General features: G+C 44.1%; 2 protein-coding genes across 2 annotated transcripts in view; both read right to left on the bottom strand.

Moving 5' to 3' along the window:
• Positions 1 to 26,664, bottom strand: part of LOC134343792 (zinc finger protein 420-like) — a 62,590-nt gene extending 35,926 nt beyond the window's left edge. Inside the window, exons 1-3 of the mRNA XM_063042527.1 lie at positions 26,567 to 26,664; positions 23,960 to 23,986; positions 22,201 to 22,369 (exon numbers count right to left, since the gene is read on the bottom strand). The gene's annotated coding sequence lies outside the window, so the exon portion shown is untranslated. The remainder of the gene's footprint in view (positions 1 to 22,200; positions 22,370 to 23,959; positions 23,987 to 26,566) is intronic.
• On the bottom strand, positions 294 to 14,237 carry LOC134343323 (zinc finger protein 229-like). The gene is made up of 2 exons (XM_063042012.1): positions 14,150 to 14,237; positions 294 to 1,921 (listed from the first exon to the last, which is right to left on the bottom strand). The coding sequence occupies exon 2, from the start codon at positions 1,512 to 1,514 to the stop codon at positions 294 to 296; it is 1,221 nt and encodes a 406-aa protein (XP_062898082.1). The 5' UTR covers positions 1,515 to 1,921; positions 14,150 to 14,237.
• Positions 26,665 to 27,074: the final 410 nt, after the last annotated feature.

Below are 27,074 nucleotides of genomic sequence, written 5' to 3'. Positions count from 1 at the left end.
TCCAATCCACTCCTATGGATCAAACAAGGTGATAACCACACATTCGATGTTTGCTGAATCGATAATTAACCCACCCTTGTGGGCATAGGAGAGTTCCAAACAGTGACCCTTGGCCACTAGTTCCCTTGTTTCAATCCTTCCATTTTTCCTCCGTCATCTCCATCTGACTCTGCGAGTCTGCAAAACAAGCTGCGAGCGACGTAAACAAGCTGCAAGTCAGACTGATTCACCTTCTTAATATATCTCTCTCTCTCCCCCCCCCCCCCCGCACACAGCAAACGAAACCTAGGGATTCATAACAACAGCCACTCCCCATTGTGAACTGACTGGTGTGCCAGTAGTTGGGATGACTCAGTAAATCCTTTCCCACATTCTGAGCAGGTGAACGGCTTCTCCCTAGTGTGAACTCGCTGATGTCTTTGTAGGTTGGATGACTGAGTGAATCTCTTCCCACATTCTGAGCAGGTGAACGGCTTCTCCCCAGTGTGAACTCGCTGGTGTTTCAGCAGATCAGATGACCAAGTGAATCCTTTCCCACATTCTGAACAGGTGAACGGCCACTCCCCTGTGTGAACTGACTGGTGTGCCAGTAGCTGGGATGACTGGGTGAATTCTTTCCCACATTCTGAGCAGGTGAATGGCCACTCCCCACTGTGAACTGACTGGTGTCTCAGTAGGACAGATGACCGAGCGAATCCTTTCCCACAGTCTGAGCAGGTGAACGGCCTCTCCCCAGTGTGAACTCGCTGATGACTCTGTAGGGTGGATGACAGTGTAAATCCCTTCCCACAGACTGAGCAGGTGAACGGCTTCTCCCCAGTGTGAATTCGCTGGTGACTCTTCAGGTGGGATGACCGAGTGAATCCCTTCCCACATTCTGAGCAGGTGAACAGCCACTCTCCAGTGTGAACTTGCTGATGAATCTGTAGGTGGGATGACCGAGTGAATCCCTTCCCACATTCTGAGCAGGTGAATGGCCACTCCCCGGTGTGAACTGACTGGTGTGCCAGTAGGTGGGATGACTGAGTGAATCCTTTCCCACATTCTGAGCAGGTGAATGGCCACTTCCCAGTGTGAACTCGCTGGTGTCTCTGTAGGTTTGATGACAGTGTGAATCCCTTCCCACAGACTGAGCAAGTGAACGGCCTCTCCCCAGTGTGAACTCGCTGGTGTCTCTGTAGGTTGCATGACTCAGTGAATCTCTTCCCACAAACTGAGCAGGTGAATGGCTTCTCCCCAGTATGAACTCGCTGGTGACCCTGTAGGGTGGATGAATCAGTGAATCTTTTCCCACAGACTGAGCAGGTGAACAGCTTCTCCCCAGTGTGAAGTCGATGGTGTCTCTGTAGGGTGGAAGAGTGAGTGAATCTCTTCTCACAGACTGAGCAGGTGAACGGCTTCTCCCCAGTGTGAACTCGCTGGTGTGTCAGTAAGCGAGATGACAAAGTGAATCCTTTCCCACAGTCTGAGCAGGTGAACGGCCGCTCCCCGGTGTGAACTCGCTGGTATGCCATTAAGTCAGGTGACCGAGTGAATCCTTTCCCAGTAATTCAGCAGATGACCAGCCTCTGCCCAGTGTGAACTGACTGGTGTGTCCACAGATGGGATGACTGACTGAATCCTTTCTCACACACAGAAGAGATGAATGGCCTTTCCCAGTGTGAACTTGCTGATGTACCTTCAATTGAGATGGCCGAGTGAATCCATTCCTACAGTCTGAGCAGGTGAATGGCCTTTCCCCTGTGTAAAATGACGGGCATGCCAGTTGGTCAAATGATCGAGTGAATCCCTCCCCACAGTCTGAGCAGTAAGGATGGTTGATTGAATCCCTTGCTCCACTTCTTAAATATCTAGACAGAGACAGCAAAACTGGTGTGCCGTGTTTGAGATCCCTGGAGACAAATTCCTTCTCGTTTTTAACCTGTAAAAATGATTTTAAAAATCCATCAGTGGATGTAGGACAACATTTCATAGAAGACCATACAAACCATAGAAACTACAGCACAGAAACAGGCCTTTTGGCCCTTCTTGGCTGTGCCAAACCATTTTCTGCCTAGTCCCACTGACCTGCACCCAGACCATATCCCTCCATACACCTCCCATCCATGTATCTGTCCAATTTATTCTTAAATGTTAAAAAAGAACCCGCATTTACCACCTCGTCTGGCAGCTCATTCCATACTCCCACCACTCTCTGTGTGAAGAAGCCCCCCCTAATGTTCCCTTTAAACTTTTCCCCCCTCACCCTCAACCCATGTCCTCTGGTTTTTTTCTCCCCTTGCCTCAGTGGAAAAAGCCTGCTTGCATTCACTCTATCTATACCCATCATAATTTTATATACCTCTATCAAATCTCCCCTCATTCTTCTACGCTCCAGGGAATAAAGTCCTAACCTATTCAACCTTTCTCTGTAACTGAGTTTCTCAAGTCCTGGCAACAACCTTGTAAACCTTCTCTGCACTCTTTCAACCTTATTTATATCCTTCCTGTAATTTGGTGACCAAAACTGAACACAATACTCCAGATTCGGCCTCATCAATGCCTTATACAACCTCATCATAACAATCCAGCTCTTATACTCAATACTTTGATTAATAAAGGCCAATGTACCAAAAGCTCTCTTTACGACCCTATCTACCTGTGACGCCACTTTTAGGGAATTTTGTATCTGTATTCCCAGATCCCTCTGTTTCACTGCACTCCTCAGTGCCTTACCATTAACCCTGTATGTTCTACCTTGGTTTGTCCTTCCAACGTGCAATACCTCACACTTGTCTGTATTAAACTCCATCTGCCATTTTTCAGCCCATTTTTCCAGCTGGTCCAAATCCCTCTGCAGGCTCTGAAAACCTTCCTCACTGTCTACTACACCTCCAATCTTTGTATCATCAGCAAATCTGCTGATCCAATTTACCACATTATCATCCAGATCATTGATATAGATGAATAATAACAATGGACCCAGCACTGATCCCTGTGGCACACCACTAGTCACAGGCCTCCACTCGGAGAAGCAATTCTCTACTACCACTCTTTGGCTTCTTCCATTGAGCCAATGTCTAATCCAATTTACCACCTCTCCATGTATAGCTAGCGACTGAATTTTCCTAACTAACCTCCCATGCGGGACCTTGTCAAAGGCCTTACTGAAGTCCATGTAGACAATATCCACTGGCTTCCCTTCATCCACTTTCCTGGTAACCTCCTCGAAAAACTCCAATAGATTGGTCAAACATGACCTACCAAGCACAAAGCCATGTTGACTCTCCCTAATAAGTCCCAGTCTATCCAAATGCTTGTAGATTCCGTCTCTTAGTACTCCCTCCAATAACTTACCTACTACCGACGTTAAATTTACTGGCCTATAATTTCCTGGATTACTTTTCGATCCTTTTTTAAACAACGGAGGTGAGATTACTTGAGTTGCCAAGGTTTCATCTGGTATCACACTGTTGCAGTGAGGTTCAAACCAAGCTGGACAGAAAAATTACCTTCTGACTGGGCACTTTGCTGGTATCTGGAATGACCATCAATTCCCTGATGCTCTTCCTGTCTCTATAAGAATTGGGCATTTCTGCCGTCTCCAGTTTGTGCCTTGGCTCAGTTTGACTCTCTCCATTGGTATTATTCCCTGTTCCCGCCAGGCTGCATGGGTGCCTGGCCCCACAGTAACTGAAACAGTCTCACGCAAATAGCCTTTGTTGACGTGCAGCTGGGATTTTCTTTTATGTAGTATTAACTTAAAGTGCCACAGTTTTAGCGGCATATAAAAAATTCCTGCTGAGATGAATGGTTGGTCCGCACAGCTGTGAAAAGGTCTTAGTGTGAATTTTTGTATTATTTCAGGTTCTTGTTACAGTCATAGAAAATTACAACACAGAAACAGGGGTTTGGAGCATCTCATTTGTTCTGAACTATTTAAGCTTTCTACTCCCATATCCCTACCACAGGTACCTATATGAACCTCTTAAATGTTGAAATCAAGCTCGCATACTCCACTTGTGCTGGCTGCTCATTCCACACCCAGATGACCGTCTGTGTGAGGAAGTTTCCCCTCATGTTCCCCTTAAGATTTCACCTTTCACCCTTAACCCATGGCCTCTGGTTGTAGTCCCACCCAATCTCAGTGGAGAAAGCCAGCTTGCATTTACCCTAAATATGCCCCTCTGTCACAATCAGATCTCCCCTCAATCTTCCTACATTCCAAGGAATAAAGTCCTGACCTATATAACTATATAACAATTACAACACGGAAACAGGCCATCTCGGCCATTCTAGTCCGTGCCGAACTCCTCTACTCTCACCTAGTCCCACCGACCTGCATGCAGTCCATAACCCTCCATTCCCTTCCTGTCCATATATCTATCCAATTTAACTTTAAACGACAACATCGAACCTGGCTCAACCACTTCTGCTGGAAGCTCGTTCCACACAGCCACCACTCTCTGAGTAAAGAAGTTCCCCCTCATGTTACCCCTAAACTTTTGCCCTTTAACTCTCAACTCATGTCCTTTTGTTTGAATCTCCCCCATTCTCAATGGAAAAAGCCTATCCACGTCAACTCTATCAATGCCCCTCATAATTTTAAACACCTCTATCAAGTCCCCTCTCAACCTTCTACGCTCCAAAGAATAAAGACCTAACTTGTTCAACCTTTCTCTGTAACTTAGGAGATGAAACCCAGGCAACATTTTAGTAAACCTCCTCTGTACTCTCTCAATTTTATTGACATCTTTCCTATAATTCGGTGACCAGAACTGTACACAATACTCCAAATTTGGCCTTACCAATGCCTTATACAATTTCAACATTACATCCCAACTCTGATACTCAATGCTCTGATTTATAAAGGCCAGCATACCAAAAGCTTTCTTCACTACCCTATCAACATGAGATTCCACCTTCAGGGAACTATGCACCATTATTCCTAGATCCCTCTGTTCTACAGCATTCTTCAATGCCCTACCATTTACCATGTATGTCCTATTTTGATTAGTCCTACCAAAATGTAGCACCTCACATTTTTCAGCATTAAATTCCATCTGCCATCTTTCAGCCCACTCCTCTAACTCTCTGCAAGCTTTGAAAACCTACTTCATTATCCACAACGCCACCTATCTTAGTATCATCTGCATACTTACTAATCCAATTTACCACCCCATCATCCAGATCATTAATATATATGACAAACAATATTGGACCCGGTGCAGATTCCTGAGGCACACCGCTACACACCGTCCTCCAATCTGACACACAGAGTTATCCACCACTACTCTCTGGTATCTCCCATCCAGCCACTGCTGAATCCATTTTACTACTTCCATATTAATGCCTAATGATTGAACCTTCCTAACTAACCTTCCATGTGGAACCTTGTCAAAGGCCTGACTGAAGTCCAAAGAGACAACATCCACTGCTTTACCCTCGTCAACTTTCCTAGTAACCTCATCAAAAAATTCAATAAAATTTGTCAAACATGATCTTCCACGCACAAATCCATGTTGACTGTTCCTAATCAGACCCTGTCAATCCAGATAATTATATATACCATCTCTGAGAATATTTTCCATCAATTTACCCACCACTGACGTCAAAATCACAGGCCTATAATTGCCTCTTAGAACCCTTTTTAAATAATGGAACCACATGAGCAATACGCCAATCCTCCGGCACCATCCCTGTTTCTAATGACATTTGAAATATGTCTGTCAGAGCCCCTGCTATTTCCACACTAACTTCCCTCAAGGTCCTAGAGAATATCTTGTCCGGACCCGGAGACTTATCCACTTTTATATTCCTTAAAAGCACCAGTACTTCCTCTTCTTTAATCCTCATACTTTCCATAACTACCCTTCTTGTTTCCTTGACCTTACACAATTCAATATCCTTCTCCTTAGTGAATACCGAAGAAAAGAAATTGTTCAAAATCTCCCCCATCTCTTTTGGCTCCGCACATAGCCGTCCTCTCTGATTCCCTAAGGGACCAATTTTATCCCTCACTATCCTTCTGCTATTTGTATAACTGTAGAAACCCTTCGGATTTATTTTCACCGTACTTGCTAAAGCTGCCTCGTATCTTCTTTTAGCTTTCCTAATTTCTTTCTTAAGATTCTTTTTACATTCTTTATATTCCTCGAGCATCTCATTAATTCCAAGCTGCCTATATTTATTGTAAACCCCTCTCTTTTTCCGAACCAAGTTTCCTATATCCCTTGAAAACTATGGCTCTCTCAAACTTTTAACCTTTCCTTTCAACCTAACAGGAACATAAGGATCCTGTACCCTCAAAATTTCACCTTTAAATGACCTCCATTTCTCTATTACATCCTTCCCATAAAACAAATTGTCCCAATCCACTCCTAAATCTTTTCACATCTCCTCAAAGTTAGCCTTTCTCCAATCAAAAATCTCAACCCTGGTTCCAGTCCTATCCTTCTCCATAATTATATTGAAACAAATGGCATTGTGATCACTGGACCTGAAGTGCTCCCCAACACATACCTCCGTCACCCGCCCTATCTCATTCCCAACAGGAGGTCCAACACTGCACCTTCTCTCGTTGGTACCTCTATGTATTGCTGCAACACAAGACAGTGAGGAAGGTTTTCAGAGCCTGCAGAGGGACTTGGACCAGCTGGTAAAATGGCAGATGGAGTTTAATACAGACAAGTGTGAGGTATTGCACGTTGGAAGGACAAACCAAAGTAAAACATACAGGGTTAATGTAAGGCACTGAGGAGTGCAGTAGAACAGAGGAATCTGGGAATACAGATACAAAATTCCCTAAGAGTGGCGTCACAGGTAGACAGGGTTGTAAAGAGAGCTTTTGGTACATTGGCCTTTATTAATCAAAGTATTGAGTATAAGAGCTGGAATGTTATGATGAGTTTGTATAAGGCTTTGGTGAGGCCAAATCTGGAGTATTGTGTTCAGTTTTGGTCACCAAATTACAGGAAGGATATAAATAAGGTTGAAAGAGTGCAGAGAAGGTTTACAAGGATGTTGCCGGGACTTGAGAAACTCAGTTACAGAGAAAGGTTGAATAGGTTAGGACTTTATTCCCTGGAGCGTAGAAGAATGAGGGGAGATTTGATAGAGGTATATAAAATTATAACGGGTATAGATAGAGTGAATGCAAGCAGGCTTTTTCCACTGAGGCAAGGGGAGAAAAAAACCAGAGGACATGGGTTAAGGGTGAGGGGGGGGGGAAGTTTAAAGGGAACATTAGGCGGGGCTTCTTCACACAGAGAGTGGTAGGAGTATGGAATGAGCTGCCAGATGAGGTGGTAAATGCAGGTTCTTTTTTAACATTTAAGAATAAATTGGACAGATACATGGATGGGAGGTGTATGGAGGGATATGGTCCGTGTGCAGGTCAGTGGGACTAGGCAGAAAATGGTTTGGCACAGCCAAGAAGGGCCAAAAGGCTTGTTTCTGTGCTGTAGTTTCTATGGTTTCTAAAAAACTATCTTGCACACATTTGACAAACTCCAAACCATCCAGCCCTTTTTCAGAATGGGCTTCCCAGTCTATGTGTGGAAAATTAAAATCTCCCACAATCACAACCTTGTGCTTACTACAAATATCTGCTATCTCCTTACAAAGTTGCTCCTCCAGTTCTCGGTCCCCATTAGGTGGTCTATAATACACCCCTATAAGCGTCACTACACCTTTCCTATTCCTCAATTCCACCCAAATAGCCTCCCTGGACGAGTCCACTAATCTATTCTGCCAGAGGACCACTGTTATATTTTCTCTGTCAAGCAATGCAACACCTCCCCTCTTGCCCCTCCTATTCTAACACACCTGAAGCAATGAAATCCTGGAATATTTAGTTGCCAATCACACCCGTCCTGCAACCACGTTTCACTAATAGCTACAACATCATATTTTCAGGTATCAATCCATGCTCTAAACTCGTCCACCTTTCTTACAATGCTCCTAGCATTAAAATAGATGCATTTAAGAAACTCTCCACCTCTTACTCTCTTTTTGTCCTTAATGGAGCAAACAACTTTGTAATCTTTTTCTTCCTTGTCCCCTACATCTTTGGTCTGAGTGCTCCTGATCTCTGTCCCCTGCCTATCCCCCCTCACGCACTGTCTACTAGCTTTCTCTGTTTGTGAACTAACCTCCTCTCTCCTAGTCTCCTTAATTTGATTCCTACCCCCAACCATTCTAGTTTAAAGTCACCTCAGTAGCCCTCGCAAATCTCCCTGCCAGGATATTGGTCCCCCTAGGATTCAAGTGTAACCCGTCCTTTTTGTACAGGTCACACCTGCGCCAAAAGAGGTCCCAATGATCCAAAAACTTGAATCCCTGCCCCCTGCTCCAATCCCTCAGCCATGCATTTATCCTCCACCTCATTGCATTCCTACTCTCACTGTCATGTAGCACAGGCAGTAATCCTGAGATTACTACCTCTGTGGTCCTTTTTCTCAACTCCCTTCCTAACTCCCTATATTCTGCTTTCAGGACCTCTCCCCTTTTCCTACCTATGTCATTGGTACCTATATGTGCCATGACCTCTGGCTCCTCTCCCTCCCACTTCAGGATATCTTTGACGTGATCAGAAATATCCCAGACCCTGGCACCAGGGAGGGAAACTACCATCCGGGTCTCCAGACTGCATCCACAGAATCGCCTATCTGACCCCCTTAGTATCGAGTTCCCTATCACTACTACCCTCCTCTTCCTTTCCCTACCCCTCTGAGCTACCTGTTCAATCTTTCCTTATAACCTTAGTCCTCCAGACCAGGCAACATACTTGTGAATTTTCTCTGAACTTTTTCAACCTCTTTTACAACTTTCATGTAGGTAAGTGATGAAAACTGCACACAATACTCCAAATTAGGCCTCACCAATCTCTTTTCCAACTCAACAAAACATCCATGTATTGTTGTCAGTACTTTGGTTCATGAAGGCCAATGGGCTGAAATCTTTCTTTCCATCCCTAGCTAACTGTGATACCACTTTCAGTGAATTAAGGACTTGTATTTCCAGATCCCTTTCTTCTACAACACTCCTCCGTACCCGACCAGTCACTGTGAAAGACCTCTCTTGGTCGCTCATACCAAAGAGCAACTATTAACACTTGTCTGCATTAAATTCCATTTTCCATTTCTCAGACCATTTTCCTAGCTGGTCCAGGTCTCACTGCAAGCCATGATAGTCTTCCTCGCTGTCCACTACACCCCCAGCCTTGGTGTCAGCCACAAATTTGCTGATCCAGTTAACCACACTATCATCCAGATTACTGATACTGATGACAAACAACAGATCCAGCATTGATCCCTGTGGCACACCACTAGTCACGAGCCTCCAGTCAGAGAGGCAACCATTTGCTACCACACTCTGGCTTCTCCCAAAACCAGTGTCTCATTCAATTTACTATTTCATCTTGAATACTGAGTGACTGAACCTTCTTGACCAACCTCCCATATTAGACTTAGTCAAGTGCTTTGCTAAAGTCCATGTAGACAAAATCCACTGCATTGTCTTCATCCACTTTCCTGCTAACTTCCTCAAGAAATTCTACAAGATTGGTTAGACATGACCTACTGTGAGGGGATCCAGGAGTGCCCCTATTAACTGTTTGAAGAGAGACAGAGAGAGAGTTATTTATCATCGATAGTTTGTTTTGAAAAGAGAGAGAGACCAAGATTGACGGTTGGACTGTCACGGGAGGTAACTTTATAGTTTTACTTTGGAGATAACACTAAGCAGCTCAAAGGTTGCTATGGTGACTGACAGCACATTATCGATGTTACTTTCAAGGGCTTGTTGCTTGCTTACAATTCTTTATAGACAAAGGAAGGAGGGACTCTTTGAATGACAGGTGATGCTCAGCCCAGTGAGATAAATAGGAGGTCAGATGATACACATGATCGGGACACTGAATGAGCATTGTTGTGCCCACAGAGAAAGTGGGATTTGGAGGATCGATCAGGCGGATCGATCCAATTGCTCTACAGTGAAGGAGAAGGGGTTGACTGGTGGGGAGTTGTCTATGTGTCCACCCTTGCCAGGGTGATAGCTCCACCACAGGAAAACGGGTCCCCCTGTTAAAGTCACAGTCGGTGACTTGTGAAGGATTTCAGAGGACGATGAGAAAATTGACGGCAACAGCTCACCTGAAGACTCAACTCACTCTCTCTCTCTCCATCGCTATTCAACTAAATACCACGAACTGAACTGAACTTTACTCAATATCGTAAGACTGTATCTTTTTACCCCTAGACTTAAAGAAGCTTGGTTTTTCATACATATCTTTCCACACTTACTGATTTACTTACTTATATATATAATTTTTGCTAATCTGTTTGATTTATCTTCACTTAGTTTACTGTATTGCAAAGTTACTAATAAATATTATTAGTTTATAGCAATACTAGACTCCAAAGTGTTTTCCATCTCTGCTGGCTCTTTATTCCCATCACGGGGTACGTGACATTACCATGCACAAAGCCATGCTGCCTATCCTTAATCAGTCCACATCTATCCAAATACTTACATATCCGGTTCCTGCACATACATTCCAATAACTTTCCCACTACTGATGTCAAGCTCACCAACATACAATTTCGTAGTTTATTTCTAGAGCATTTCCTGAACAGCGGAAAAACATTGGCTATCCTCCAATCCTCCAGTACCTCACCTGTCTCTAAGGATTATTTAAATATCTGCGCTTGTGCCCCGACAATTTCTGCACTTGTCTTCCGCAGGGTCCTAGGGAACAACTCGTCAGGCCCTGGGGATTGATCCATGCTAATCTGCTTTAAGACAGCAAACACCTCCACCTCTGTAATCTGTACAGGGTCCATGAAGTTGATGCTGCTTTGCCTCACTTCTATAGACTCTGTGTCCATCTCCTGAGTAAATATGGATGCAAAAAATATCTCCCACATCTATTTTGTCTCCTGATATGGATTACCATTCTGATCTTGCAAAGGATTAACTTTTTCCCTTGCAATCTTTTCGCTCTTAACATATCTGCAGAATCCATGAGTATTCTCCTTCACCTTGTCTGCTCTAAATATAAACAAGGAAATTATACATTGCTTTGAGGATTTGTTAGAAATGTACAAAATTATGAGGGTATAGAGAGATTAAATGCAAGCAGCTTTTTCCATGAGGTTGGGTGGGATGACAACCAGGGGTCATGGGTAAGTGGGGAAGGTGAAAATTTAATGGGAATATTTGGAAAAGCTCTTTACTGAAATGGTCATGAGAGTGTGGAACGAGATGTCAGCACAAGTGGTGAATATGAGCTCGATTTCACAATTAGGAGAAGTTTGATAGGTACCTGGATGGTCGGGGTATGAATGGTGAAGGTCCCAGTGTAGGTAGACAGCTTAAATGTTTTTTCAGCATTGAGTAGATGGGCCAAATACCCTGCTTCTGTACTGAACATCTCCATGTTTCTATGACAGAGAAGCTGGCCAAACTTGTTTGGAAGGGAAAGGTAAGAGTGACAACGGAGCAGCAATGGCTGGAGATTCTGGGAGCAATTCAGGAGCTGGGTGATCAATACTTCTGAAAGAAGTGCGTGGAATTATGATACTGTAGTCATCAATGAGTCTTGATAGCACCCAACAGTCTGAGGCAATTAGAAGAACAAAATATCCCGGGCCTCAATATCTCTGGAAAAGCATGGTTCCCTGCACCAGTTGCCTTTCAACTTTTATTTTGGCAGGCACACACAAACTCTACATCCTCAAAATTTCACTTCTGAAGGCCTCCCACTTACAAGTACTCCTTTGCCAGAAAACAGCCTGTCCCAAACCACACTTGTCAGATTCTATCTGATACCATCAAAATTGACCTTTCTCCAATTTAGAATCTCAACCCATGGTCCAGACCTCTCTTTTTCCATATTTACTTTGAATCTCATGGCATTATGATCACTAATTTCTGTCACCAGCCCTGGATCACTTCCTAACAGCTCAATGCAGACTTCTATGTCAGGAATTCTACGTACTGATTAAGGGCACATTTGACAAACTTTACCCCGTCTAGTCCTTTTACAGTATGGGAGTCCCAGTCAATATGTGGGAAGTTAAAATCACGTACTGAATCAACCTTTGTTTCTGGCATAGTCTGCGATCTCTCTACAAATTTGTTCCTCTAAATCCCCCCCCCCAGATTGTTGGGTGCAACCAATAATGGCTACAGTCTCATAATACCCTGTCCTGAGCTCATTTGGCTTTCCTACGATGCTTCTTGCATTGTGATACACACAGCTCAGCACATTCATCGCACGATGCTCAGCCATTTGATTGCTGACTCTATCTGAGGTCTGAACAACATCTGACTGGTGTCAAGTAAACAACCTCTCCCTCATTGTCAGAAAAACAAAGGAGCTGATTGTGGACTGTAGGAGGAATGGAGACAGGCTAACCCCCATTGACATCAATGGATCTGGGGTTGAGAAGGTGAACAGCTTTAAGTTCCTCAGCATAAACATTACCAAGGATCTCACATGGTCTGTGCATACCAGCTGTGTTGTGAAAGGAGCACAGCAGCACGTCTTTCACCTCAGATGATTGAAGAACTTTGGGATAGGGCCCGAAATTCTAAGGACTTTCTACAGGGACACAACTGAGAGCATCCTAACTGGCTGCATCACTGCTTGGTATGGGAACTGTACTTCCCTTAATCGCAGGAAACTGCAGAGAGTGGTGCGGACATCCCAGCACATCTATAGATGTGAACTTTCCACTATTCAGGACATTTAGTCATAGTCATAGTCATACTTTATTGATCCCGAGGAAAATTGGTTTTCGTTACAGTTGCACCATAAATAATTAAATAGTAATAAAACCATAAATAATTAAATAGCAATATGTAAATTATGCCAGGAAGTAAGTCCAGGACCAGCCTAATGGATCAGGATGTCTGACCCTCCAAGGGAGGAGTTGTAAAGTTTGATGGCCACAGGCAGAAATGACTTCCTATGACGCTCAGTGTTGCATCTCAGTGACAGGTTTACAGAGACAGGTGTGTAAAAAGGGCCCAAAGGACATTGGGGACCTAATTCACCACAACCACAAATTGCTCCTGCTGCTATCATCCAGGAAACGGTACCACAGCAAAAGGGCCAACAGGCTCCAGGGTACCATCTTCTACCAGGCCATCAGACTGATTAATTCATGCTGATACAATAAGCCCCTATCACCCGTTTGACTTTTCTCTGCCAGGTAATTCCTCCCCCAACATTTTCTAAAGTGGTCCACCTGTTGTTGTGTGGGATAGCAACAAGACTACTCTGCAATGGCTGTTTAACCTCATTCTCCTTCCTGAGTCTCACCCAGTTTCCTGTGTCCTGCACCTTGGGTGTAACTCACCTCTCTTCATGTCATATCTATCACCCCCTCCATCTCCTGGATGATCTGGAATTCATCCAGTTGAAGTTCAAACTCCTTAAAGTGCAGGGTTACAAGCTGCAGCTGGATGCACATCTTGTAGGTGAAGGGATCAAGGACACTGGAGGTCTCCCCACCTTCCCACCAATGTCCCCTCTAATTTGTAATGACCAGTGTGCACATAAATCTTGTACTGTACATTTTTCTACCCAGTGACAACACGTGCACAGTGAATTTTATATAGAGAGGTATTCATTTTAACAGCTAGCAAATCACTGTCGATAAGAACTTTGATTCTCTGGGTTTGATCCAGTTCATCTGCACTCTCACACAACCTATGTAGCAGGACTGTAATGGGTAATGAAGGATTTTCTCACCAGAGCTTTTGCACATTGTCCATATGTGGTTTGCTTGCTAAATTATGCTCCAAAAGGTCAGATTTCCAAATATCACACCACTTCTTCCCACTTGTAAATTCTCCAGCAACTTTTGCATCACCACAATACACATAGGTAACACCAGTTTCTATATTGAACATAAATATTTCCCCTGAATCCTCCTGAGGAATTGAGGATATATAAAAAAAATCATTTTGAACCGATGTAACCTCTGGCTAAGAGAATAATTGGGACTGAATAGGAATTTTTGAACTGAAGTAAACACTGTCTTCAGCGGTTAGCTAAGACACGCTCATTATCAGTTCTCTGCGGCTTGCAGAGAGACACACTGAGAGCTGATAACATTATACATTGTACCCTCATTTGAGTAAAGGGAGGAGGACTCACCGATAAGGACAGAAATGAACATCTGTCTGTAATTAAATCAGGGCCTTGCGAAGGGAATAACTGATAAGGATTGAACAGTACATCCATCTGTAATTAAAACCTTCATTTAGCAAACTCTCATCAAATTAATTAAGTTTTGCACCAACAGACTTGGTGGGCGTACCAGTTCAAGTAACATCTTCCAATAGCAATGTATGGGGCTTACAATGTGTAAATATACGGCTGTAACCTGATGAAGTCATTCCAATTGTCAGTTGGTGGCAGTGCTTACGTGCTTTCCCTTTGACAACTGGGTCTCAAACTCCTGTCGCAGAATGCACTATAAACTTTAGTGACGATAAGAAGCTGGTCTCCCAACTTTTATTCATGATTCAACTTTAACATTTGGCGTTATGAACAGGGATCCCAATATGGAGAGTGCCAACCAGACTGTGGTGGGATATTACCTCATGAGAAGAAGCAGTAAATTTGATATGGAAAAGAACTGTGGAAAGAAGTGGAAATTGTTGAAAAGGCAATAGAAGGAAAAGGCAGATGTAAAGTGGAACAGTATATTTTTAGCACGTTAGAGGAATAATGCATGTGAGATAGTGATAGAGGTATGTACTGCAGAAGGAACGCCAAAGGTTGGGAGACAGTAAAAGTGGAGCGTAAATAGGTGAATGGGTGCTGAAAACGAGAGCAGGAAAAACAACGTAAGCAAACCAAGGCCAGCCTAGATAGGAGAGAAGGGCAGGAACGTCAGTCTAAAGTTCAAACTGATAAGGAAACAAGGGATCCCGAACCCATGTCTGGCATACCGACCCTGTTTCAGGGCAGTGACTGTGATGAGGAGTGGGCACCCACCATACCCCCCCACCTTACCAGGGGCCAAGTGCACCCAGTGCTCCTGAACCCCAAACCTCCCAGTACGCAGATACAGTGGCCGCTCGGGTAAAACAGCGGCACAGGGAAGGGGAGGCACACTATACCCTGAGATGCAGAAAGGGAATACTGAGGATTATTCCGAGACAGGGAGGGAAGAATCCAATAAAACTCCAGAGTTAATGGCTCCACCTAGACAATTGCCCACCCGAATGCTGCCCAATTCACGAGCTCTCAGTGATTCCTGTGCATGTACCCTGGAAGCCTCAAGAAATGATAATGATCATAAATCAGCCCCCAGACAGAAAAGAAAAACTAGCACAGTTTGCTCAGTATGTCCGCAGTACTATACAAATGTCTAATGCGACCCCGCAAGATTTATTCAGTCTCTGCTGCATGATTCTCTCAGATGTTGAGGGGCGGAAATGGAAGGCAGAATTGAGATACCAAACCTATCAGGAGGTACAGGCGGGAAACCATAATGAGAATGAACAGACAGAGCAAATTATTCAAGCCTTGGAAAGGGCTCTCCAGTAACCTGTAAACATCACTGAAGTACTTGAATGCAAACCTAAGCCTGGGAAATCGGGACCAGACTATTGGGAGTGATTTGTGGCCTGCAGCATCACTTTCACAGGACACCAAGCCTTTAATAATGGGAATCCATCCCCCCATTTTAATGCCTTACTGCTCCAATACTTACCAGTTAAGATAGCCAACATGATTAAAACAAGTAATATGGATTGGCCTGACAGGCATCGAAATCGAATGCAAAGAGCTTTGACATATTATTGGGACCCGACTTTCGAATCCCGATCGAACCCAAAGGGCACTGATATTAAAGGTGAATATGTTCAGCGGCAAAGAAAGACGCGAGCAGGCTATATCTGGGGACCTGAAACGGGAACAAAAACCTACAAGGGACAGGTGTGGACAACAACCCGTTTAGAAATTGACAAGCAAGGATTCTTCCTACCATGAGTACCACCCCTCAGGAAGAGCCCAATGTAATATTGCAAGTTGTTGGAATTCCAAATCCGTTTATGATTGATATGGGGGCAACCACAACCACTCTCGATCAGGAAATAGTATTGGAAAAGGGATTCCAGCTATCAGACACTACAATCACTCTGTCTGGGTATGAAGGCACGGGAAGTACGTACTCACATACCCAGCCACTGCAGGTGCAATTCCAGGGGGGCCTAGTGTGAGGTTTCATTTACAGTCACCACTATTTGGGGGTGTAATCTAGCAGGGAGAGACTTGCTCTGTCTGTTGGAAGTTGAGATTCTATGCACGGACAAGGGTATCACCCTTGGGACTGGCGAACAACCGACAGCTTCCCCAGTTTCCAACCCCCAGTGGTGGGTACTTAATCTGGACTCCACTGTGTTTGAACCTCTTCTGCCAGCAGCCGACTCTCATGTGACTCTGTGCTATGATGTGATGGGGTACTCAACTGAGGAAAGCCAGTATTATGCACCCCTTGAATGACAGAAGTTCCCAGTCACGGTGATTGGAGAGGTTAAAGGAAGACAGGGCAGTGCATTACTGGCCGGATTTCACCGCGCACACTGGGTACGACTCCCTTGACAGGTGGACCTTTTTCGTGTCGACAAGTTGATTTTATTAAATTTCCTAGAGTACATTGCTATAGATACTGCTTAGTTGTTATAGATGTGTTTAGTAGATGGATTGAAGCTATTCCAACTACCAATAATACTGCTATGACTGTTGTGAAGGTATATTACGGGAAATAATTCCCAGGTACGGCCTGCCAGAGATGCTGAGCTCTGACATTGGCCCATACTTTGTGGCGAAAGTAAATGAAGGGGTGTGTAACAAACTAGCTATCAAGCAACAATTCCACTGTGTACACCACCAATGAGCTGCTGGCATTGTGGACAGAGCTAATGGCACTCTGAAGAGGAAATTGGCCAAACTAACAGCAGAGACTGGACTCACTTGGTTGAAGGTGCTACTGTTAGCCCTATTCCACATGAGGGTTACCCCACAGGGGAAAACAGGGTTGTCACCAGCTGAAATCGTTTATGGACGGCCCATGAGGACACCCTGGGGACAAAGACCATGTGTACCATTGCTCCCAGAAAGTCTACCAGCAAAATTGGATATGCATACCCTCGGGGAAGAGATGCGGAAATAGATATGCCAACTAACCAAAATTCTCCAAGCATTACATTCACAGGTACGACAGGCTTACAAGGAAGAGAACTACCCCGCAGAGAGGAGTGACTATCCCACCACAGAACCTGGGAATTTTGTCCTGATCAAGAACTGGGACTGGGGGAAACTCAGTGGACAGGACCGTATCAGGTGTTACTGACCACTCCCGCGGCTGTGAAACTGAAGGGGCAATCTTGGTGGATACATCGAACAGACTGCAAACGTGTTACTGAAGGAACTGAGTAGAAGGACTCTCTTGGTCTAAAGGAAAATGTATTGGTTGATCATGGTGTGATGAACCCCTAGGTTTCTTCCCATGGATTGTCATTTTAAGAGAGAGTGCCTGAGTGACATCGTCCGCTGGCTTTCTCGGCTCCTGTTTGATTCTTACTAACAGAGAGAGAAGGGCAGAACTATTTGACTATGCAGCGTGTTTACACTTGCTTGCAGCTTGTGTTTGTATAGCTTGCAGTTTGTTTTATTTAAGCAAGGACAGTCACACACAGTCAGACGGAGAGAAAGAAAGATGGAAGGTTTGAAACAAAGGACCTAGTGGCCAAAGGTCACTGTTTGGACTCTCCTATGCCCACAAGGGGTGGGTTGATTATTGATCCAGTGTATACCGAATGTGTGATTGTCACTTTGTGCTAACCCTTGCCTAGGTGTGGTAATTCACTTGAAGAGGGTACCCCTGTGACAAATCACTGTTGGTGATAATTTGTATAATCCATATGTGGACTTTGTTGGAGTATCCCGTGGCTACCACTTTTGTTAACCCTTAGCTGGTTTAGATTATGAAGACACGCAGTCCTCTTTTATTGTCATTTAGTAATGCATGCATTAAGAAATGATACAATATTTCCTCCGGTGTGATATCACAAAACACAGGACAGACCAAGACTGAAAAAACTTACAAAACCACAAAATTATAACATACAGTTACAACAGTGCAACAATACCATAACTTGATGAAGAAGTCCATGAGCACAGTAAAAGTTCAAAGTCTCTCAAATGTCCCACATCTCACGCAGATGGGAGAAGGAAAAATGACTCTCCCTGCCATGCCCGACCACAGTACATCTCTTGAGTCAACCAAAAACTTCAAGCCTCCGAATCAGCTCTCCGACGCCCAGCACTGAGCGCCATCTCTGTCTGAATGATTCGACCTCAATCCCAGTCGCCAACAGCAGGCAAAGCCAGGGATTTTGAGGCCTGCCCTCCGGAAGATTCCCGACCGCGCAGTAATGACAGCGGCGAACGAGCATTTCAGAAATTTCTCCAGATGTTCCTCTGTGCTTTCACGTCCATCTCCATCAAATCAGAATTGTCCATGGCCCCAATTTAACGGATACGATATCATTTTTCACCGGAGGGCTGCGCACGCGCGGTGCGCTGCTCTCTGTCCTCCTGCCATGTGTGTTATGTGGTAACCACTTGTGAGAAGGGATATTCTGTGGAAATCACTGTTGGTAATACTTTGTGTGTTGGACCTGGATTGGGAGTACCTTGTGGAATCTACCTGTGTGTTAACCCTTGCCCGGGTGGTAGTTCCCTTTGAAGACATTACCCCTGTGATAAGCTACTTTTGGTGATAATTCGTATGTGGATATGGAGCGACGATGGATAAGACCTACAGTGACTGTTATCCTGTTTTACCACCGTGGAATTTGTGGAATTCAACGTAATTGCCTTCTCTCGACATTCATCTTGGATTACAAATCTCTCTCTCTCGTCATTTATTCCGTGGATGAACTGAACTTTCATACTTTACCATCTCAAGACTTTAAGCTTGGTATTCCCTGAGCTCAATGGTTTGGGAGTTATATTTACACATATGTATCATTACACTTTTAACTTTTGATTATTTTGCTTACGTTGTTATATTATAAATAGATACTAATAAAGATAGTGCTTTTAACATCAAAACCAGACTCCATGTGAGGCCTATTCCTGCTGGTTCATTTAAACCATTATGGGTACGTAACAGTGGTGTTTGTGTTTATGTCTTTGAGCGGGCTCACCCCAGCATCTGGGGGCCCCCACGTTAACACCTTTCTGTCTCTCTGCCACACCTATGCCAAACAGGTAGAATTAGGGGCCTGATGGGTTTGTGCCAAAATTCCGCAGCATGGTAAAACTGTGGTTCCAATGTCACTAATCCCGCTCAACCAGAGTGAGGAACTCTCAGCCTAGGCTTTCTCAAATAACAGTGAGGAACTGTGGTCCAGTCAGAGATGACTGTGGCTGTCAGTGTTGTGAGGGATGGTATCTCAGGCCCCCACCAAACGGAACTTCCTATCCTGGGAAACATGCATCCTGGCCATACTTGCAGGTCCCAGCAGCGGAGAGGAATAACTGAGACTGAGCGATTTTGGATGATCACTTTTCTCTCCTATGGAGTAGCCCGGAATTCACGAGAGATAATCAATTTGGCTACAGCACCTTAGGAGCTGGCCACAATACTGCAGGGGCCCTGACAGAAACACAGGCCTAAGTAACAGAAATATCCACTGAAATGATTGTAATCCAGCAAACAGTCCGACAGAATCGTATAGATTTTATCCAAGTTGAGAAAGGGGGAACCTGTGCTATTATTGACACAGAATGCTGCACCTATAGCCCTGATGAGTCTACTAACATTATGTCCCTCTCCAAGCACACTGCCAAGGAGATTGACAGCATCAAGAGAGTAGGGCAGCCTACCTTCTCTTAGAGATTATTATTTTGCAGCACAGTTGAGAGCTGTGATATGCTGGTGCAACCCATCATATGATGCTCAATGGAAAAACATTGAGGACAGGATGCTTTCCATCCCCATACAGGCAATTTTGGCTGATAACCTACAAAGTTACATAAATAATATTGACAACCCATGGGTGAAATGGACCCTTAAAATATGGAAAACTAGTATAAAAGAATATAAACTAGAGAGAGACATTGCAATTTTTAAATGGTGTGCATATGACTCAGATTTTACGCCAAATAAACTGGATGCTGGACTTAAGGACTGGACCGCTAAAGGAATAACAGCTATTTGCAATATAATGAAAGAAGGAACACTGTTCAGTTTTGAAATGCTCAAAGAGAAACACTTATTACAAAAACAAGACTTTTACCAGTATTTACAGATGTGACAGTATGCTAATAGGATGGTTAAAAATGTAACCAAGGTAAGTACATGTCTGATCGAGCTATTTAGGAAAGCATATAATTCAGACAATGGTAGTAGAATAATTTCAAGCGTGTATAAGGGCTTGTCAAATCGTAAAACACATTCCACTTCATATATTAAAACAAAATGGGAGAGGGAAGGAGGGATAATAATATCTAAGGAAGACTGGACAATATTATGGAGCTATCAATGGAAGTGTCCCAGTTCACAGAAATGGAGGGAGTTCAGGTGGAAAAACTTGATAAGGTACTTTATTACACCCTCTCAGAAATCCCATTATGATAGTAAACCCCCTGTATGCTGGAGAAATTGTGGAAATCAAAATGCAAACTATTACCATATTTTCTGGGAATGTCCCGTTATCAAAGACTATTGGACTGGGATACATAATGCCCTACAAGACATCTTTAAATGTGAAATATCCTTAGAGAGTAAGACCATATACTTTAGGCATATACCTCAAGAATGGTTGAAAAGAGATAAATATTTAATGAATGTACAGTTGGTGGCTGGTAAAAAGACCTTTACCAGGAAATGGTTATCACAGGAGAGCCTAACTTTAAATGTATGGATGGAAATTACAATGGATATTTACAAAATGGAGAAGATAACAGCATCTGTTAATCGTAAGTTGGAACAATTTTATTCATACCAGAAAAAATAGTTTAACTACGTAACACCTCATAGGCCTGATTTTATTCTCACAAGTCAATGAATATGTTGTAAAAAAAAATCACTCCCTACTCTATACATAGTATTCTTCTTTCGATTGTTCTTTCTTTCCTCTCCTTTCTATGAGTGTATACCTCAGATTAATGTTATGTGGAGATTTGTGACAAATATGATTATATGATATATATGTACAGTATCTGAAATACATCTTATGGAAATGTTTTTTTTTGATGATGAAATTCAATAAAAAATAAATTACAAAAAAAAAGAAAGTAGGGCAGGATTTACACGGGTTCACCGAAGGGTCGAAATGGTGGTCTTCAAAGGCCTATTCGGTAATATGTGGGGCATGATATTGCATTATGGCCTAATAGTTGTACATGTCATTGTTATATTTAGTGTTGTGTGCCGTTTTTATCCATTGATAAGTCAATGCTGTACTCAATTACTTTCTCTGTAAAAAATTACTGCTTTCTTGATCATGTAATGATCAAAAGGAGAGAATGATAAAGTATGTAAAAGGGTTAACACTTTGTTAAACAATAGCAGCCTGTTTTTCTGAAAGAAACTGCTGATGATCAACAGATGAGCTAAGCCATGCTGAGCCATATTTCTTCTTGAGGGTCGCTAACTAGGGTTTCAGGATGCTTATCTCCTTGTGCACTCATGTGTAGAGAAAGGACAGCTTCAGTCTGTTCTGTGTGTGTAAGCCATTATGACTATTTTGTAATTTGTCTTTAGGGGCTGTCATGTAGTAAATAACTTTGGCTCCAGCCTGTCTTGTGTGGGGGGTATCTGAATGGATACAACTGTGGTGTAAGGGGAATTGTTAGTCAGTTAGTGGATTGGGCGGGACAGTCATAGACTGTTCCTGTTTGAGCGACTAACTGAGTAAGCCCTGGGTTCTTGGAATAAAGAGTTTGTACTTATACGGTCTCTGAGTGACTTTATCCGGATTCAACTTCCACAGAATTGGAGTGGTTTTAAAGGGCTGGGCTGCTGGAAGCACATTACTAGACCTGGAGTGATTGCAACTGGGTCTGACAGTGGCATAACTGGTACCTCTGGGCACATTCAGTCTCACTCCAACTATTTCCTACCTTCCTTTGTACAGTTATGTAATGTCTAAAGGACCAGTGTTTGAGTACATGAGACTCACCAAACTTTCTCCTGACTGAATCACTGGATTCTCTGAGTCAGATGAGTCCTCTCCGGTTGATGCTCTGAATCCTCGGGCTGGTTCACTTGTTGCTGTTCCCTCGTCTTCATTCATGGTTTGCTTCCATTTGTGGGTGTTTCTTCCAATAAATCTCTCACCGCAGGTCTAACTTTAACATGAAAGATAATGAAGCACATTAACAATAAAAAGGAGAAACAAACATTTCTGCTTCATGTTTCTAAGAACAAAACTCACTGAAATTTAAACGTCGAAGGCAGATATAATGATCTCAGTGAACAATCTTTTAATATCCCTCACACATCACAAAATGATATGGGATAAGAAGGAGTCACCGTTCAGACATGATAAGACATAAGACACAGAAACAGAATTAGGCGATTCAATCCATCTGGTCTGCCCCACCATTCAACCCGATTCAATCCATCTGGTCTGCCCCACCATTCAACCATGGCTGATTTTTATTCCAACACCATATTGCTGCCTTCCTCCTGTAACCCTGAAGCTACTTAGCAATCATGAATATGTTAATCTCTGTCATAAATATACCCAAATGGCAGCCTCAACCAATCTCTGCGGCAACAAATTCCACAGATCAAACATCTTTTGACCAAAAAATTTTTCTCATCTCAGTTTTAAAGGGAAGCATCTTTATTCTGAGACTGTGCTGTCAGATCCCAGACTCTCCATCAAATGGGAGGAGAAGATGGTGCGATGCAGCGTGCGCGGCCATTCCAAATGATATCGTATCTGTGAAGCAGGATGCCGTGCGCAATCCTGATTGCAAGAGATAGAGATTTGATAGAGACAGACGTGAAGAAGCACAGAGGAACATTTGGAGAAACTTCTGAAATGCCTGCTTCGCTGCCGCTGCTACTGTGCGATTGAGAATCTCCGGAGGGAAGGCCCCAAATCCTCGGCCTTGCCTGTTGCCTGGGCCAGGGTCGAAGCGCTCGGCAGAGATGGTGCTCGTTGCATTGATGTCGGAGAGCTGGTTGGAGGCTCACAGTTTTCGGATGGACTCGGAGTCGGACTGTGGTCGGATGCTTCTGGGATGCTGCATCGGCAAGTTTGCGGCGCTGGAGGTTCACCGTCTGCATGAGATGATGGGACTTTCGAGAGACTTTGAGATTTTACCGTGCCCATGGTCTGTTCTTATCAAATTACGGTATTGCTTTGCACTGTTGTAACTATATGTTATAATTATGTGGTTTTTGTCAGTTTTTCAGTCTAGGTTTGTCATGTGTTTTCTGTGATATCATTCTGGAAAAATTTTGTATCATTTCTTAATGCATGCATTACTAAATGACAATAAAAGAGGACTGTGTGTCCTCATAATCTAATCTAATAATCTAATCTAATGGAAACATCCTCTCCATGTCCACTGTATCCAGGCTTTTCAGCATTAGGTAGGTTTACTTAACCATACATCCCTCCACCACTCCCACCGTCCCTCTGAACTCCATTGAGCACAGGTCCAGAACCATCAAATGCTCCTCATACATAAAGCCGATCATTCCTGAGATTATTCTTGTAAACTTTGTTAGCAACAACTGTACTGAACACATTTCCAGGAATAACAGACAAATTGGTACCAGGATAATTTACAGGGAAAAGTTGTTGTTTCTTTACTGTTCTACTATCACAGAATGAGCCATTTCCATTCCCAGGTTAAAACAGGTCCATTTCAAGAAATATAAACCATTCCAGGGTGAATGTAATAATAAGAAACTGGAATTACCAGAAATGCTCCGCAGGTAAGGAACAGCTGTGGGGAGAAGAACAAACTTTACAATTCAGATTAATTACATTTCGTCCGAATGACTTCAAACATTTTCAGTTTTTAGTGCAGATCTCCAGCAACTCGAGATTCTGCTTGATTTCCACCGGGTGACAGACAGGTGACAGTGAGGGGGGGATTTCCAAACACAGTTTGAACACCAAATTCACAGGTCTATTTCTACTGTTGTATACATGGAACAGCCCATTTACTGACAGCCCCTCCCTGTGAGGATGGAATGCGAACTCATCCTCTCCTCAGATTAGCAGTCATTGCTTCCAAAGGAACTCCAGAAACAAACATCTGAACCCAGACCAGAAATACTCAACACCTCATAAGCCCAAGCAGATCGATCCCCGGGTCCATTTTACCTGGATCAAAAACTGTGATATCCCAGGACCCAGCCTCACAGAGTCACACAGCTGAATCTGCCACTCACCGACCCTGAGAGTCTCACACATCGTCCCCACATCTCACACTGGGTAGTGCAATTCGGGATTTCCCCACAACCAATGTCCAGCTGCTCGAAATTTCTGTTTCACTGCAGAAGGACGACCATCAGCCTCATCTGTAGAAGCACTAACCAAAGTCAAAGCCAAAACACCAACAGTTCCATATGCCTGGAATGTAGATCACAGGATTATAGCCCAAGCACCAATTCTCCCAGTACTCTTTGCTGCCAGTACAATGCTGTAGTGTGTCAGCCAGTCACTGTTCAAAAACTCGCTCCTCCACACCAATGTAAACTTAAATTTGCCGGACCAAATAATCACACCACACAAGTCTTTACTTTATCTTTTTCACCAGTTTATTTGTTTGAGCTCAGCCGGCCAGAAACTTGGAGGCTAAACATCAAAGATAGTAACACTCTCTCTCTCTCTCTCTCTCTCTCTGGCTGCTCTCACGAGCTTCTGAATAACACTCAGAAACATGACAATTTATGGAACTGGTGAAACAAAGAATACTTAGAAACAGATAGAGAGTCCCGCCAAGTCAGTTACAGCAAAACTTAATTACTGAGATAAGAGAGTACACTAAATGACAGATTTTAATTAGACAACTTTTTGCCTTAGCAGTAAAACTTAAATAGACAAAGGTGGGAACATAGATCAGTGATGTGACATTGTAAGGCATGATGTATGCAACCTATGTGAATACAGCCCACGGGTCGTTCTCAAAGGAGAGCTGTGAGTTACTAATTTGACAGACTGAAGGCAGTTATTTTTCCATTCAAGGACAGTCTCTACAACATTTCACAGAACAGACTGGCACCTATTTACCAGAATCATAGGATCACTCCTTATGTTTCCCAATCCCTTAAAATTTCATCACCAATGCATGACAGAACTGGTACCTGATGACCCTCTGGCATTCCAGTGAACAAAAACCGATTCTGGAAATAACTCAGCAAGGCCGAAGGTGCAAAAGAACATTTCACAATAAAGACAAGGGATAGAAGAAAGATTGCTGATATATAACATTGAGGTGGTGGGATACAGGGTGGACTGAGGTTGACCCAGATACCCAAATGGTTGATGCATATCACTGAAGTGGCGGGGGGGGGGGTATCACCACCCATGACTGTCATCCAGTGACTCTCACATCTCTGGCGATTAAATGTTGAGGGGTTGGTCATGGTGAGAATAAACTCCTGCCTCAGCAAGGACCTGGACCCACCGAAATTTGCCCATCACCACATAGCTCTATGGCAGATGTGATCACAATGGCTCTTCATAAGGCCTTAGATCACCTGGACAAAACAAACACTGCAAGAGTTCTGCTAAACAACTGACAATTGTACCTTCACCAACTGCGCACATGAGACTACTGTCTATACCCGTGACACAGGAAATCACATCACTGTCACTCTCCTGATACCGTGTCTGACCTGCTCACCTCCGGGTATCGTCCCTCCCCAAGCCTATTCCTCAGTCACCATCTGTGAGATTATATAAAACAATAACAATTAAAACAATCTATCGGACAGCTCCTGTACCCCTCCATCCCTGACCGTGCTTCGCTCCCTTCTCAGCCCCTTCCTTTCTCCCTTTCCCACTGTAACTGCAGATATGCCAACAGATCCGAATCCGCTGTTCAAACCCGTGTCCTTCTTTGACACAGAAGTCACAGACTCCCCATCCGCTTCCTAATCTGTACTCGCAGCCCATGATGGAGGCAACTGTTCTCAGACTCTGGGGCTTTGTGACAAACACAACGTTAACAGCAAGATGAGTCAGTGATTAATATAAAGAGAAGAATTGTTGCTTCCTGAAAGGACACGCAAGCGTCCGATACAATGGACCAGATCCTCCCTTGTCTCCTACTTCATTTGACCCGAGTCACGGAACGTCCGATCATCCCACTTTCTCACATCACCACCCTCCCCTCACCCCCAATCGCCTACAGTCCCACACCTTTCCCATCCTCACCCCGCACCCACACGTCCACCTCTCCCCACACACACAGACAGATCCCCAAACCCCAAACCCCTTCCCCGCTTTGGGAGCCACAACTAATTGATCCCACAGCCCGGGCTCGAGAGCAAAGCTAAAGCCGCGGCTACGATACCGGAGAGGGCGAAGCCTCCAGTCGTTCGACAGAGCTCGGTCCCGACCATTTCCATCCGCACCCGGCCCCCGATTTACACGAACCCGACATCAGACCCTTCATCACCGGAGAACCACAGCGCTACCTGCGGTCGGCACTGCGCCTGCGTCCAGCAGGAAGCTCGGAGGTTGCCACAGCGCCACGGGCGGCCGGAGGTCTGCACAGCGCCACCGGGTGTCGGAGGTCTCCTCAGCGCCTCTGCTGCCCGGAGGTCTGCACAGCGGCACCGGTTGTCGGAAGTCTCCGCAGCGCCTCCGGTGGCCGGAGTGACGACGGAGAATAAATCACAAACCCGAGGGAGTCTGCAGATGCGGGAAATCCAAAGCAACACTCACAGAATGCTGAAGGTACCTAGCAGGTCAGGTAGCATCTTATCGAAAAGAGTCGACATTTCCAGTTGAGATCGTTCTTCAGGACTGAGAAGGAAGTACTGAGAAAACCTGAATAAAAACGGGGCGGTAAGGAAAGG

Source organism: Mobula hypostoma, chromosome 3 (assembly GCF_963921235.1).
Source record: "Mobula hypostoma chromosome 3, sMobHyp1.1, whole genome shotgun sequence".
Lineage (NCBI taxonomy): Eukaryota > Metazoa > Chordata > Chondrichthyes > Myliobatiformes > Myliobatidae > Mobula > Mobula hypostoma.
Note: the sequence above shows the minus strand (reverse complement) of the source record. Positions and strands in the feature narration are given on the sequence as shown.